Source organism: Neolamprologus multifasciatus, chromosome 3 (genome assembly GCF_963576455.1).
Source record: "Neolamprologus multifasciatus chromosome 3, fNeoMul1.2, whole genome shotgun sequence".
Classification (NCBI taxonomy): domain Eukaryota; kingdom Metazoa; phylum Chordata; class Actinopteri; order Cichliformes; family Cichlidae; genus Neolamprologus; species Neolamprologus multifasciatus.
Genome location: NC_140441.1, coordinates 10,437,162 through 10,452,801, shown reverse-complemented (window position 1 = coordinate 10,452,801; position 15,640 = coordinate 10,437,162). Strand labels below are relative to the sequence as shown.

The following is a 15,640-nucleotide window of genomic DNA, read 5'->3' as shown; positions in this document are numbered from 1 at the left end:
CACTGTGAACAGTTTTGCACAAGAAAACATGTCTCACTCTCCACTTAATACTTATAAATAAACCACGCAGAGCCGCACTATAAGGACTAAAGAGCCGCAGGTTGCTGACCGCTGCTCCAGGCCAACTGTGCCGGAAAGGAATGTGACACATTAGGAATAAATAACAAACAGGTGAAATACATACATACATACAATAAAGAGAAATATATGCAAAAATAAGTGAAAGGGACAAAATGATGTACAAAATAGTTGCAAAGTGCTTGAAGGTACCAAAAAAAGACTGAACAGAGTCTGTGTGTGAGTGGCCTGAGGGACCTGTCACACTGCTCCCACTGCCAGACTGCAACTGCACCTTATGTACATTCTGTAGTATTCATTCCACTTCATTCATTTCTGTATTCAATGTATATAAGTTTAGATTGTTTATTTATAGTTGGTTTACACAGCTTTGTGTATGTATGTGTATGCATGTTCCCAGTACTGCTGAAGGGCCCTAAAAAGTCCCTGGCTCTAAACAGAAAGACGTTTTCACAAAAATTGGTTAGTCAAAGGGCTTTTTTTCAGAATAAAATCAATATGAATTCTTGTCTGAAGGTAAAAAAAAAAAAAGAAGGCCAACTAATTTATTTTTCCAAGTGGATCATTTTGGCTTTTGCTATAACGCAGAGCTCTGTTCTGATTGAAACAATGGTGCAGGCTTCAAACTTCTCTGTTTTACAGGGACAGGTTCAGACAGGTTTCACTTAACTCAGCTACAGTGTTTTCAGGTTTTTCTGTTAAACCTGTCTCAGTCAGTTACTTCCCACATCTACATCAGTGTTTTATTTTCTTTGAACTGATTCCAGATCAGATTAAAGCTGCATCAACTGGCTCAACAGGTTAGAGGTTTCTTTTTCTCTCCTGACTGCTCATTCTTTTCATGACTAAGACTACTTTTGTTTTTAAACTAAGAAAAGAAATAAAAGAAAACTAATACATGTTAAACTTTTATTCACACACACACAAAACAAAAGCCAGTGTAATAAGTGTATTCACAACACATATACAGATTTTGTTTACAATTAAATACAGTGAGAGAAATAAAACATTCATATTAGTACAGGAGCTGAGTGATACATGTTAATGTGTTAGTGAAAAGTCTCTAACACAAAAATATACCCCGATAAGATTTCAAATACATTTAGTTGTAAAATTGTATTGTAGGATAGAAATTAAGACAATAGTCATTCTCACTGTTTATGAATTAATAGATGTTATTTAAAAAATACCATTTTTTTTATAAAATGACAACAAAAACAGATTTAGGTTGACAATTATTTAAAAAAAATTAAGCCTGTGAAGGAGTTGTTCTTCACCGCAGAGAAGGGTTGGTGGAAAAAAAAAACTTTTTGTAAAAAACAAACAAACAATAAAACAAACAAAAAAAACACCAACATTTACCCAACCACAAAATTGCATTTTTAACTTATAACTCCATCATCCTATTGATTGCAGTATCTGTCCTGAGAACATCTGTTACTCTGCATTTTGAGCTTGAAAACCTGCAACAGCAGCAAGAGTAGAGCTCATTTGGAAAAGCGCTGATGTTGCATTTCAACAGGAGGCTGGTATGAATCCCTTTTCTGCTTCTCATGTTTTCTGTAGATCACAAAACCAACAACAGCAACAACAAGAAGCACAGCAGAAACTGAAAGACCAACTATCAGTCCAACAGATCCATCCTCTGTGTGTCCTCCTGTCTGACCTGCAGGTGAGAAACAGGTGTGAGGTGTCAGCTGTCAGGTAGGTGATGAGTGAAGAACAGCACAGAATCCATTTCCTCTTCAAACTGCTGTCAGACATTATCTACTGCACTCTGATGTTTCTCTCTGGAAGCAGTCCTGCTGTTTCCTGAGGAGGAGGAGGAGGTAGTTCATTCTCAAGTGTCAGAGTGGCTTCAAGAATCCTTGTGGAGTGTTGGTGACAGCTGTTTTCTTCCGGGTCATTTCTGTCATTGTGTTCATCAGCAGGAGATTCAGAACTCAGAAATCTAACAGACATTTCAATCTGTGGTTCAGTGGTGGGGCAATATGAGTCCTGGCTATGTTGTTTATATTTTCTGTAGATCAAATAACCAACAAAGGCGCCACCAGCAAGAAGAAGGAAGAAAATAACAACTGGAAGACCAACTTTCAGTCCAAAAGATCCATCCTCCTTCCCTCCATCCTCCTTCCCTCCATCCTCCTTCCCTCCATCCTCCTTCCCTCCATCCTCTGTGTGTCCTCCCAGCTGACCTGTAGGTGAGAAACAGGTGTGAGGTGTCAGCTGTCAGGTAGGTGATGAGTGAAGAACAGAACAGAATCCATTTCCTCTTCAAACTGCTGTCAGACATTATCTACTGCACTCTGATCACATCACTCAGACCAGCTGCTTTCTACAAAGTCTCATCAACAACATCTTTAGAAACAAACATCAACAACCAGGAAGCAGCTTCACCTCTGATCACACACACACTCAACTCTACTCACTCACCTGGAGGATCAACAACACTCAGGGTGATGTTGCTGATGGATTTCCATGAGCCTGTTTCTTCCACGAAGAAACGACACTCATATGTTCCATTATCAGCAGTCGTCACATTCTTCAGAATCAAAGACACGTCTCCATCCTTCATCTGTCTGTCTTGCAGATCCACCCGGTTCTTAAAAGATGGATGCTGGTTGGGTGGCACAAAGTGCCCGTCCCGGTGTAAAAGCACATATTCTTCTCCCAGGTCAGCTCTGCTCCACTCTACCACTGTGATGTTCCTGTTTGGAGCTCGACATGATAAAGTGGTGCTCTGTCCAGTGGCTGCTGTGATGTTTTTCTGGCCTGACAGAAGAAACAACACAGAGCAGAGAGTTCACAAACGTCATAGACAAAGGGCAATGAAATAATCTCTAATTGAAATCCCCGCCTACCCTTCCCCGCCCCTGAGCTTAAACAGCCAATCAAACAGAAGAACGAAGTGACAGGTACACAGTGGCGCTTCCTCGTACCAGTTAAGTAAGGTAAAGAGCGGGGCTCACCTGTGTACGTCATCTCTGTGACTCGACTGTGAGCGCTGACGTGTCTGTTGTGTTAGATGTTAAATAATCGCAATTACAGTGTTCACTAAACTAATTGTGATTATGATTTACTGCAATTGAGCAGCTTTACCTCATCCCCATCCTCCCTGCTCTGTTTATTCCTGTTGAACTATTCGTGTTTACCGAGATTATCGTCGAAACTCAACAAAAAGGAATTATCGGTAATATTATTTTAACAAAGTGCCAAAACCTGGGCGATGAATGCTTTCCAACACCAACCCCTCCAGCTTGAAATGATAAAACGTTCAACATTTAAACGAAGAAAACGCTGATTTCCTGTACAGTTCAACATGAAAAAGATCAGATCGAGATCGTGTTCAGAGAAACAAAGATGCTGGTGGGACATTTTTGTCTATACAATCTATACTTGTGACTATTTCACAAACTCCCACCAGACTGTGTCGCCGTCCCATAAAGCCTAATAACCACCAAAAACATTTTTGATTCATGATAAAAGTTTGGTAAACTAACCGTCTTCTTTAAAGCTGTTTTTTTTTATATTTGCTCCAACTGTTAGGGACAAACATACAAATGAAGGTTATATATTTATATACAGAGGAGGAAGGAGGCAGTCAAAGGAAAGATCAGATGTAAACAGGACGCTCAAACTGAAAGTCAGTCAGTGCCAACATGTTTTCTTTTGAAACATCATGACCTCTTTGAAGTTTCTAAGAAACTGAACTGCATTCCAGACATGATGAGACAGGATTACAGGTGTGTCAGTGCTGATGAATGCTTGATAGTTCCCAACAATAAACACGTTCAGACACTCCTGTAAGTCAAAACTCTGGGTTTATAAATGTGATGAAAGACAATTTCTAACATAAATATTCGAGGTCCATGAATAAATATGTTGTGTTCATAAGAGCAGCCTCTGTGTTTAAATCTGACCTCCAGAGGGCCCCAAAGCTCCTGCTGGCTCATCTATAATGAGGTCATTTATTTTAAGTGATTCTTTGTTTTTCTGCATATTAAAAAACCTGCAGCGAAGCTTCTGTTCGTCCATCTGAGTCATGCATAATGTTCCTTATATCATCAAAATGTCTAAAACGAGTAAAATTACAGAATAAATGTTGGAAACTTTCCACTGATAAACAAAATGGTGGGTGTGGCCTTCTCTCTGTCACACTTTCATTTCTTCTAAAACGAAGCTCAGTGTGTAACTTTCTTTTTCACTCTTTGCAAATTTGACATTCAAATCAGCCACAGCGCAGGGCCTGATCTAAAAAGATATCTGTGTGCTGAGTCTGCTCTGGTGTCCCGTTTATGTCTGTGAATAGCTGCTGTTATACCGCTGATATGACTCAATTTCCTTTAACAGCAACAGCAGATTTCCCCCTTTTATTGATTACGGAGGCTTTTACTTCCCTGTTCTGCTGAATGACAGGAACACATAGTTTCAAACTTACAGTATGATAAACTTCCTCCTATCTTTGGTTTATGTTTACTCTAATTTGAAGGAAAACATCACGAGGAGAAGGAATGATGTGAAGTTTTTTTAAAGGATGCTCCAGTGTTCAGTCTGCTATTAGGAGTCATGAGGGAAGCATTGGTGGATGTTTCGCCAGTATTTAAAGAATCAAATCAGCTCTGATTACACCGAATCAACTGAAATGTGTGCTGTATTTCTACCTCATGGTTGCAGTTTGTGGACGAGAAATTCTCAGAGAAACAGACAAAACAGACTCCCTGACATGCGAGACTGTTGGTATTTGATCCTGGAGACAGATCCCATTGTTTGCCCATCAAACAGAAGCAGGTGACACCTTATACACACAATGCTTGTCCTGTCGTCCTCCTCCTCTCCTTTAACTGCTCACAGCAGGTGACCACCCGTCCATTAATCTGATTCTAAGGTTTCTTTCTGCTAAATGGGAGTTTTTTCTTCCAACTGTCACCAAGTGCTCGCTGTGTTATTGTACGGTCTTTACCTTACAGTGTAAAGCACCTTGAGGTGACTGTTCTTGTGATTTGGAGCTATAGAAGTCAAACTGGACTGACATCAAATTGTAAAATAACTGAAGAATTATGAATAACCTTTAGACACAAGGTTGAAATAGACACACCTCACTTCCGATGTTCCTGTCTGTGGACTGAAGCCCTCAGAGTTTGTGTTTTGTACACACACACACAGTCAGGGTTAAACTACTGTACACTTTGTTGTTCTGAGGTATTAACACACACTCACATTCTACCAAGCTGCACCTTCTTCTCCTAATTATACACCATTTAATATTTAAAACGTTGTTTGAAATGAAATTATAAATCTCATCTCAAAGTGTTTTGTGTCACCAGCTTCTCCTGCTATGCTGAGCAGAAAGATGAGTGATGCATGAGCTGAGGCTCTTTTAAGAGACAGGCTTTGATGTAAGGAAAGGACGGAGGCGCCCGTGTGTGTGACTGTTTCAGAGGACTCCACAAAGTGCACCCCACAATCCTACAACACAGTCCAACACGAGGTCCACATCATCAGTGATGTGAAACTCTCTCTATCAAATATTTTTATTTGTTTTTGCCAATAGAGCGCACAGAGTATTTGCAGAAATTACACGGACCTCACAGCAGGAAACAGGAACAGGAAACTGTTCATCCCCCTGAACGCAGGATCCTGATATTGTCTTGAGTTGACCCTATGAAAAAGTTCATAAGGCATACGGTATTCGTTTTTGGGCTTCTGGTCTATTGTTTCAAGTCAAGTCATCTTTATTTATATAGCACATTTAAAAGACATCAAGTGTCGGCCAAAGTGCTGAACAGAGGGATAATATAATAAAAGAAAAATAGAAAGAAAACATTTTTTTAAAAAAAAAAGAATTGTAAGACATGTAATATCAAAGAGATCCGAAAGCCTTGGAAAATAAGTAGGTCTTGAGATTCGATTTAAAGACTTCCAAGGATGAAGAGAATTTTATGAAGGGGGGGAGACTATTCCAGAGTCTCGGGGCGGCAATGGAGAAAGCCCTGTCACCTCTAGATTTGAGCTGGGAGCGTGGAACTGATAAAACCATCTGACTGGAGGAGCGCAGAGATCGAGTGGGCAAGTGCAGGCTAAGAAGATTTGAGATGTAACCTGGAGCCAAACCATGGAGGGCTTTAAAAACGAATAATAAAACCTTAAAATCAATTCTATGTTTAACTGGTAGCCAATGTAGAGATGCGAGTACCGGGGTAATATTCTCTCTCTTTCTAGTACCGGTCAGGAGCCTTGCGGCTGCATTTTGAACAAGTTGCAGGCGTGACAGGCTTGAGTGACAAATGCCTAAATAGAGAGAGTTACAATAGTCAAGACATGACGATATGAAAGCATGGATAACAGTTTCCAGGTCTTTAGATGACAGGATATTTTTGAGTTTAGAAATGCTCCTGAGTTGGAAAAAACTGCCACGAACAACTGAATTTATTTGCTTGTCCAGCTTGAGAGTGGAATCAAAAATGAAACCAAGATTTTTTACATGGGGATGTACATTAGCTGATAATGGGCCCAGATTGTTTCTTATGAGGCTAATAGAGTCCTGCTTACCGAAGATTATAATGTCGGTTTTGTCATGACTTAGTTTGAGAAGGTTCAGAGACATCCAGCAATGTATGTCGCTAAGACACTCTGAGACTTTCTGCAGCGTACTATCAGCACCTGGTTTTAGAGAAAGGTAGAACTGTGTATCGTCTGCATAAGAGTGGTAAGAGATCTGGTGTTTCTGAAAAATGGAGCCTAATGGGAGCATGTATAAGGAGAATAAGACCGGACCCAGAATAGAGCCCTGAGGTATTCCACAGGTTAGTGTAGCTGGGGAAGAGTATTTGTTACCCAGCATCACAGAATATGTTCTGCTCTCTAGGTAAGAGGCAAACCATTTTAGAGCAGAACCTTGAATGCCGACACATGTCTTTAGACGGTTTAATAGGATTGTGTGGTCGACAGTGTCAAATGCTGCGCTCAGGTCTAAAAGGATTTTTACTATTGTTTACATCACTTCGGCTTTCCCGCACTTTAAAACTCATTTCTGTTGTCATCAGTCTGGTCCAATCATTTCACAGCCCTCCTTCAGTGAGCCAATCAGCCTCTGCTCTGTGCACTTCAAATATCAATAAACTCCTCCCTCATAACATGGCCTCATTAAGCCCCACCCTGTGACTCAGAATAAACGTAAACACTGTTACACAACCGTATATAAACACTCTTCATGTGAGCCTTGGTCACACAGACCTGAGGGCGGGATTTGCCACAGAGTGTGACATACGTGAAGGAGGAAATGTGACACTCTGGATTTTTTTTGTGAGTCGGCCAAAACAAAAGGCTCTTTGGGACGAGTTTCTCCATTATGTGGAGTTCACTTTGTTTGACATGAATAAAATATTTCCTTTAGGGAAGCAAAAAAAATAAATGTTGACGCGTCATGTGGGCAGGCTGAGCTTCTATGCAGACTACATAACAGTGAAATATAGTAAAACTGTGTTTCTCTAACCTTGTTTTATGAACTATAAAAATATTAGTTTAACTCTTGCAGCTGTTTAAAGCCTAAAGTCTGTGAGAAACACGTTCTTTGTCTGGTGCATGAAGCAACTTCCTGATTCAGTCTGCAAGCTCGAAACCACACAGCTTCAACCACAAACACTGTGTACATGTGTGTGCACCCATGTTGTTATCTCTGCTGTCTCTCGGGGACGGACACCTGACTGACATTTAGAGACAAACACATTTTAGTTTTGATTCTTACACAGTAAAAACAAACTTTACTATTTGTATTTTCCAGGGAAATTTTTTAAAGCTGATTTTTTCCCCCAGAGCAACATTTATGTTTCATCTTTCTGAGTCACAGAGTGACTAACCATACACACCAGACGGCAGGCCCATGTGGAGCTTAACCTGGCCCACATTAAGACCTTTATAGCTGAGGAGCTGACGAGGAGGTCTAAAATGAGTGCTGCGTGGGCCAGATGTGGTAGAAATGTCAGAAAACAACGAACGTCTGACCTATAAGAGATGAAGCTGTGGCTGAGCTGAGACAGTCCGACTCACTCCACTTTCACTTTCACATACATTCCCCTTCAGGTCCATATTTGACATTTAAAACCATCTTATCGAATTACTGCCTCCCACAAATATCACAGTGTCACATGACCTCCAGCTTTTACTTCCTCTGATCCAGATGAATGATCTCTGCTGTGACTACGATGACCTGGATGACTGGGAACCTTCACAGAAAGATTTAACCACACGATGCAAACCACACGCGGCCATCTTGAGCTCTGTTTACAGTCGCAGGCTCGTTAGGAGCTGTGCAGGTTACATTTTAATTTCAGTTTCTTTGTTGCACACTGCAGTTAAAGCAGGTCAATGATCAGGTTTAGTATCAGCCTCTGCATAAAGAAATACCAAAGAAATATGTTTAATTATTCAGTGCTGCAGCTGCTCTCTGAGTGTTTTTCACCTGGTGATGCCTGAAGCTGATCTCAGGTGATGAGTTTGACTCTGGAACTGGATCAACAGGTTTCCAGTAAAACTAGACCTGCATGAACACGCCCAGCTGAACAAATACACATCAACAGAAAAGAAAACAAGCATAAATCCTTTTTAAATACAGAAATACATCAAAATACAAAACATGTTTTCATAGTTTGTTTTTTGAGTATGTATTAAGAACATCATAATAGAAAGTTTTAATACAGCCCTTATTATTAATACTTACAGTCAGACGGTTAAACAACCTTTCGGTTCTTAAAGATTTCAAGCATTTTACAGTAAAAAGATACTCTGCAAATAAGTTCATGGCATCAGGAATAGGCGCCAAATTAATTTTGTGCAAACGCTTTTAAAAAGAATGCAAAATATTTTAAGGAAGCTGGCTAAGCCTTTAAGAGGGAGCCTGCTCTCATCTAGGAGTTGCTGAGCTGATAAATGTGCAGATTGAATCATAACCATAACCTGACGCAGCTGAATCAAAGATCAGCAGTGTTTACACATCAGGCTTAGTTTGCACTTTAGACTCGCAGAAGAACTGAAAACGTCTTCCTGCCTCAAGCTGAGAAACAGCGGCAGAGCTAAAGCTGAACTTCAGACAACAACATGAACCTTTTTGCTTCTAGTTACAGTCACAAACTCATCAGGAGCTTTGGCTGAATTTAAGTTTAGTCCAAAGTATTTTTGTTACTGTAGTTATTGAAAGTCAGTCCAATCACTTTATCACCAGCTTTTATTGAGTATAATCAGTGAGTGGAATAACTGATAAGCAGCTTTTATATCAGGTATAAAGAGCTTTAGACTCAAATGTGTCTTGAGGGAAAAGATTATTGACTTTTAGACCTTTAGTGCTGCAGCTTCTCTCTCTGTAGGAGCTCAGATCAGGTGGTTCCCAGTGAGATTAGACCTGCATGAACATGATAATAGCCAGTTGTTGCTTTTTTTTCATATTCACCAGTAAAGGAAAGAACCTGAGCACGAAACAACAGAAAAATACAAAAACATAAACTGATAGTTTTCCCTTTAATTTCATTTCACAATAGTACCTCAAAAGGTACATTAAAGCGTCAGCAGGTAATCATACAAGTAATACCACCAAAACAGGATTTTGTTACAAAGCTGATGCTAAATAAAAATGCAAGAAACAGTAAAGAAACAGTAAAATACACAATATGTTTAACTGTAGCTTATGAGGAGACTTGCTGCTTCAAACAAGACATTGATATTAAACAGAGAATCATTTTATAATTGGTCTATAATTGATCTACTTACATACGTCATTACCAGACAGACCCTCAATCCAAACATTGCATGCATTCAATTTATAATTTATATAAAACTGTGGAAGTTTTAGTTTTTCTTATTTTTTATTCTTGCATTTTTCTTGTTGTTTTATATTTATTTGCCATTAACAGACATTTTATTGCTAGACCAGCAATAAAAGGCTTAGCATTTAGAATAAGTAATTTCATTTTCTCTTTGCTCTCTGTTTTGAGGTGAGGATGAAGAGGCAATTATTCCTCAGATGATGAATGTTTATTAACTGCCCTCTACAAAGAAACTGGAGATGAAAGGCCTATTAGGAGAATTTTGTCTTATCCAGGTAACTTCAAACTTCAGGGTTCGATCTGTACTATGAAGGTGGTTCACTTTTTCCTGGGGTTCCTTGTTAATCTATGACCTAACCTGTTCAATAGCAGGTTAGGTCATAGATTAGAGATCTGTAGGCATGAAATGAGGTGTGAGATCACTTCCTACTGACAAACTAAGTCTGTGGCAAACAGCATCACCATTCCTGGAAGATCCTTCAGACCAGTGCGTGGACAGTAGTAGTTGTCCAAAGTCTTTATATTATATTATAAGACTTTACATCAGTTCCAGGTGGACAGAGCGTACATTGGTATCCTGTTATTGCATTTATTATTTACTTATTTGCACAATCAGTGCTGCAGCTGAAAGAACAAACAATAAAACAGTTTTTTGCAAATCTGAACATTAACTTTGTAGAAGACGCAAATGCATGTAACATCAGATTCTTCAAAACATTTAAAGCTCACACATTAATAGAGCGCTTTTAAGAATAAACTACTCTGCTCTACTTTTACTCCCACGGTGCTGATCGATCTGCAGCAGCCGTGTTGCTTTTATTCAAAATTATTTTTAACATTTTTCACATTTTTCCAATTGACTCTTTCATTGCAAAATCAGGCACTCATCTGCCTGTACAATGCTCAACATGAATGGCCAGATGCTGCCAGTGCCACCTCTTTTAAAAATACTCAACTGATTATTTTTACTCAGTCGTATATGGCATTGTATTCTATTTTTATCCTATTGTATATTTTATTTTATTTTATTCTAATCTGTACAGTTGTGTACAGAATATTATTCATATTGTAGTCTTATCTTTGCTATATAACTGTCTGTGAAGGTTCTCAGTCATCCAGGTCATCGTAGTCAAAGGAGCTTGCAAAGAAAAGTGTCTGGACTTGTTTAAGTTGCTTGAAGACGTTTCACCTCTCATCTTCAGTTCTGAAGAAGCTTCTCAGATGAGAGGTGAAACATCTTCAAGCAACTTAAAGAAGTCCAGACACTTTTCTTTGCAAGCTCCTTTGACTATATAACACTGTCCACTTTCTGCTATCTTATCTTTATTCACTCATGGGTTAACCAAGCAACTAGATGACAAGTTTCTTGTGACCACCAATGTCAGGAAAGAAACCCTGGGTATTTTGAACTTGCTTCATAGTACAGGGCCCAGATTCAGACCTATATTATATTTCCACATGCTGAATGTCAGAAGTGAGAACTTGGAATAGCAGCAGCAGGAAATTTAAAGTAAAGCTGAAAAAAGCTCTGAAAATTTTCAGACAGGCTGTTCAGCTGGAGGCTGGTATGATTTCTGACTCTGTTGTTGTTTATGTTTTCTGTAGATCACAAAGCCAACAACAGCAGCAAGGAGAAGAAGGAGCACAGCAGAAACTGAAAGCATTGGTACAGATCCAACAGATCCAATCTTCCCTCCATCCTCTGTGTCTCCTCCTGACTGACCTGCAGGTGAGAAACAGGTGTGAGGTGTCAGCTGTCAGGTAGGTGATGAGTGAAGAACAGAACAGAATCCATTTCCTCTTCAAACTGCTGTCAGACATTATCTACTGCACTCTGATCACATCACTCAGACCAGCTGCTTTCTACAAAGTCTCATCAACAACATCTTTACAAACAAACATCAACAACCAGGAAGCAGCTTCACCTCTGATCACACACACACTCAACTCTACTCACTCACCTGGAGGATCAACAACATTCAGGTTGATGCTGCTGATGGTTTTCACAGCTCTCTTCCTCCGTTCTCCCCCATGCGTGAGGATACGACACTCGTACGTTCCATTATCTGCAGCTGTCACTTTCTCCAGAATCAGAGACACGTCTCCATTCTTCATCTGTTGGTCCTGCAGTTCCACCCGGTCTTTAAAAGATGGTTGCTGGTCTTCTGGAACAATGTGGCCATCTCGGAGCAAAAGAACATATTCTGGCTCCAGGTCCCGTCTGCTCCACTCCACACCTGCGAGGTTGTTGCTGTTTGGAGCTTGACATGGCAGAGTGACTTTCTCTCCAAGCCTAGCTGTGATGGTTTTTGGGTCTGAAAGAGGAAACAACAAAGATCAGAGAGGTTAAGGGGGTCAGAGTATAGGTCTTCACTTTTACAGCAGCCAATAGGAACAAGTAACTTTAAAGAGGAAAGCTCTGATGAACTAGACAAAAGATAAAACGACAGACATACTTAGCATCATCTGATGTGTGGTGGATAAATCATTACACCACTTACACAGAATCGATTCTCTTTCTCTGTGAGGACCTGCACTGATGTGTGTTCCCAGACCATAAACTTAAATGACTTTACCATCCATCCATCCATCTTCATCCGCTTTATCCGGGGCCGGGTCGCGGGGGCAGCAGCCTAAGCAAAGAGGCCCAGACCTCCCTCTCCCCAGCCACCTCCTCCAGCTTGTCCGGGGGAACACCAAGACGTTCCCAGGGCAGCCGAGAGATATAATCTCTCCAGCGTGTCCTGGATCTGCCCCGGGGCCTCCTCCCAGTGGGACATGCCTGGAACACCTCACCCAGGAGGCGCCCAGGAGGCATCCTTGTCAGATGCCCGAACCACCTCAGCTGACTCCTTTCGATGTGGAGCAGCAGCGGCTCTACTCTGAGCCCCTCCCGGATGGCCGAACCTCTCACCCTATCTCTAAGGGAGAGGCCAGCCACCCTTCGGAGGAAGCTCATTTCCGCCGCTTGTATCCACAATCTCGTCCTTTCGGTCACTACCCACAGCTCGTGGCCAAAGGTGAGGGTAGGGACGTAGATCGACCGGTAAATTGAGAGCTTCGCTTTTACACTCAGCTCCCTCTTCACCGCATCACTGCAGCCGCAGCCCCAATCCGTCTGTCGATCTCCGGCTCCTTTCTCCCATCACTCGCGAACAAGACCCCGAGATACTTGAACTCCTCCACTTGGGGCAGGAACTCATCCCCGACCCGGAGTGGGCACTCCACCCTTTTCCAGCTGAGAACCATGGCCTCAGATTTGGAGGTGCTGATCCTCATTCCCGCTGCTTCCCACTCGGCTGCGAACCGCTCCAGTGCGAGCTGGAGGCCCTCACCCGAAGAAGCCAACAGAACCACATCATCCGCAAAGATCAGAGATGAGATTCTGAGGCCACCAAAGCGAAAGCCCTCCGCCACTTGGCTGCGCCTAGAAATCCTGTCCATAAAAATTCTGAACAGAACCGGTGACAAATGACAAATGACTTTACCCTGAACATTAAAATCAGGAAAATCATATCAACGTCTTCTGTACTACAGTTTTAGACTAAACCATAAAAACACACACAAACACTTCTCTTCCATGACCTTCCAAGCTAGTTTATGTCTTCCATATTTCCAACTATATCCATAATCACATACTGTGTATGCTACCATTGTATATAGTGTAATATCTTACTTTTTTTCATTGATTGTACTTATTTGTATTTTTGTATTTCCTTCATATATCTGTACCTGAGCTGAGGTGACGCAAAAATTTCCCCGTTGTGGGATCAATAAAGTCTTATCTTATCTTCTCCTTCTGTTGACTGTTCCCTTTGATATGAATCTCCACAGCCACTGAGTTTGCTCCTTTGTATCCTTTTGATCCACATATTTGATAGGAGTGAGGAATAAAATTGAAGCAGCAAAGTACCACAATATTATGATTGGCTATACTGCATTAATACCTTAGTAGTATCTATTATTGTAGGGTCTTTTCCTTACAATATAGAGAATCTTAAAACATCTGTTGATGGGATTTGATGCTAAATAAATAAAACTGAACTGAAATTATAAAGAAGGAGAACACCTTAAGTCTTTTCATTTAAAGAGATAAATTAGAATTAACTACAAATTAAAACTAAGGCGATGGCAGCTTCTAGCTTTGCTTGCACAGATGGCACAAACTAGTCTTAGAAGCTTAGAAGTCAACAAAAAACACATCACAGTTATTGACAGTTTGATAATAAGACGTTTGTTTGCAGTTGTGCAGGGCTCATCTCACAGAAAAAGCGTCATCAGAATGGGGCGATTTCCAATACGCCAGCAGGTGTCGCTGTTTGACATAGCAGGAAACAAATGCGTCAGCGTTTCCGTGTTTTACGAAGCCCTTTCTTTCCACATCGCTATCGATACTGTTTTTAAAATAGACATATTTATACGTTTATGTCATATCTTACAGACACTTTGTATTGTCGTATTAACTTCCCATGTAAAGGTTTTCAATGAAAAACAAAAAGACGAAATATAGACTACAATAAAAAGCAGCAAATTAAACTCACATAAAATGTATTAACTTGTTATTTAATCGTTTTTCACACATTCACATTGATCTACAAATACAGTGCTCACCTTGTGCGGCAGAAATCAGCGGGTTTAGAAACAGAAGAATCAGGAAGGGCAGCATTTTTTCTCTCTTTTCATTATGTACACGACCGGACGTAGCAAACAACTGAAGTTTAATATTAAACGTTTAATATTACGCCTCTAATATTAAACTTCAGTTGTTTGCCGCAGGCTCCTACAGCAAGAAGTGAAGTTAACTATCGTTTTCCTTTCCACACAAAGGGAACACCCACGCCCTGTAAACCACGTCATTGCCAATAAACACCCTGAATTTATAGTTTGTTTTTTAGCTCAGACGCCACAGAGATATATATATATTCCCACAGATAAAAAACACTTAGTAGAAGAATAAAATAAATAGTATGTATGTACCCTTACATAACAGGAAACAGTTTTTATGCTGTTTAAGTTGTGTTGCGGTGAGTGTGACGTTGTCATTAATGGGTGTGTATAGTCTGAGAATTAAAGTTAAAATTGTTTAACCAGGTTTAACCTGTTAAAATGTTAAAAACCAGGAAGCTGTATCAGAGCAGCAGTTTTTACGCGTTTTTACGTTACATTACTACGGAGCCCGTAGCCTCGCAAAACAAACTCGGGAAAAAAAAATTAAGACGGACTTTTGCGAGATCTCGCAAAAGTCCGTCTTAATTTTTTTTTCTCCCATGTCCCCTGCGGGGCTCCGTAACATTACAAAGTTTGACTGAAACAACAGACCGCGCACATATTTGAACTCTCTGATTGGCTCTTCTTAAATTTATTGACCAATAGCTGTTCTCCTACAGCAGCGCACACTGTTGTCAGGTGTGTTTGTGGTGTAGACGATTCTGTGCTGAGTGTTTTTAAATCCACTCACGTTCATTAGCTGGGAATATTCATGGATGACACTCTTTAACTGTAAACTGCTAGACCAGTTAGTCAGGGTGGTAACGACAATACTATCGGTCAGGTTAATGTGTAAGAATATTTATGTATTCTAAGGAGCCTGGAAAGGAAAACGACTGGACTTCTTTAAGTCAGCCACAAATACTGCTCATGTGTGTTTTCTGTCAAATAACAAAGCAGTGTTGTAGGTCCGAAGTTAAAACAGAACTGCACGAAACTAGGATGTATTTGTATTATGTGGAGGGTTGTAGTTTATTTTT

General features: G+C 40.4%; 4 protein-coding genes across 11 annotated transcripts in view; 1 reads left to right on the top strand and 3 right to left on the bottom strand.

Annotated features, from left to right (window-relative positions):
* The window catches only part of LOC146521521 (coxsackievirus and adenovirus receptor-like), a 209,033-nt gene that overhangs the window by 10,580 nt on the left and 182,813 nt on the right, over positions 1 to 15,640 (top strand). The gene's annotated exons all lie outside the window — the stretch shown is intronic.
* The window catches only part of LOC146521532 (uncharacterized), a 144,603-nt gene that overhangs the window by 73,415 nt on the left and 55,548 nt on the right, over positions 1 to 15,640 (bottom strand). The gene's annotated exons all lie outside the window — the stretch shown is intronic.
* LOC146521534 (myelin-oligodendrocyte glycoprotein-like) lies at positions 974 to 14,720 on the bottom strand. 6 transcript variants are annotated; one of them, XM_085155313.1, is made up of 3 exons: positions 14,505 to 14,720; positions 11,855 to 12,208; positions 974 to 1,744 (listed from the first exon to the last, which is right to left on the bottom strand). In XM_085155313.1, the coding sequence occupies exons 1-3, from the start codon at positions 14,557 to 14,559 to the stop codon at positions 1,566 to 1,568; spliced, it is 588 nt and encodes a 195-aa protein (XP_085011439.1). In that variant the 5' UTR covers positions 14,560 to 14,720; the 3' UTR covers positions 974 to 1,565. The 6 variants fall into 6 exon arrangements, with proteins under 6 accessions (XP_085011439.1, XP_085011440.1, XP_085011438.1 ...); XM_085155314.1 differs by having other exon boundaries at positions 974 to 1,750; positions 11,861 to 12,208; XM_085155312.1 differs by lacking the exon at positions 974 to 1,744 and adding an exon at positions 9,570 to 11,635 and having other exon boundaries at positions 11,877 to 12,208; positions 14,505 to 14,717.
* LOC146521535 (uncharacterized) lies at positions 1,800 to 2,872 on the bottom strand (the record flags this gene model as incomplete). Its single annotated transcript, XM_085147283.1, has 2 exons — positions 1,800 to 2,273; positions 2,512 to 2,872. Coding segments are annotated over 2 exons (789 nt in total), but the record flags the coding sequence as incomplete, so codon positions are not given.

What these genes read in the sequence shown, in the direction of transcription:
- LOC146521534 (XM_085155311.1), bottom strand. Translation starts at nt 14,559, where the DNA reads ATGCTGCCCTTCCTGATTCTTCTGTTTCTAAACCCGCTGATTTCTGCC. An exon ending in GCTGATTTCTGCCGCACAAG is followed by an intron (nt 12,209 to 14,504) that starts GTGAGCACTGTA and finishes TTCCTCTTTCAG; the next exon opens with ACCCAAAAACCATCACAGCT. An exon ending in CAACCTGAATGTTGTTGATC is followed by an intron (nt 11,623 to 11,860) that starts CTCCAGGTGAGT and finishes CCTGTTTCTCAC; the next exon opens with CTGCAGGTCAGTCAGGAGGA.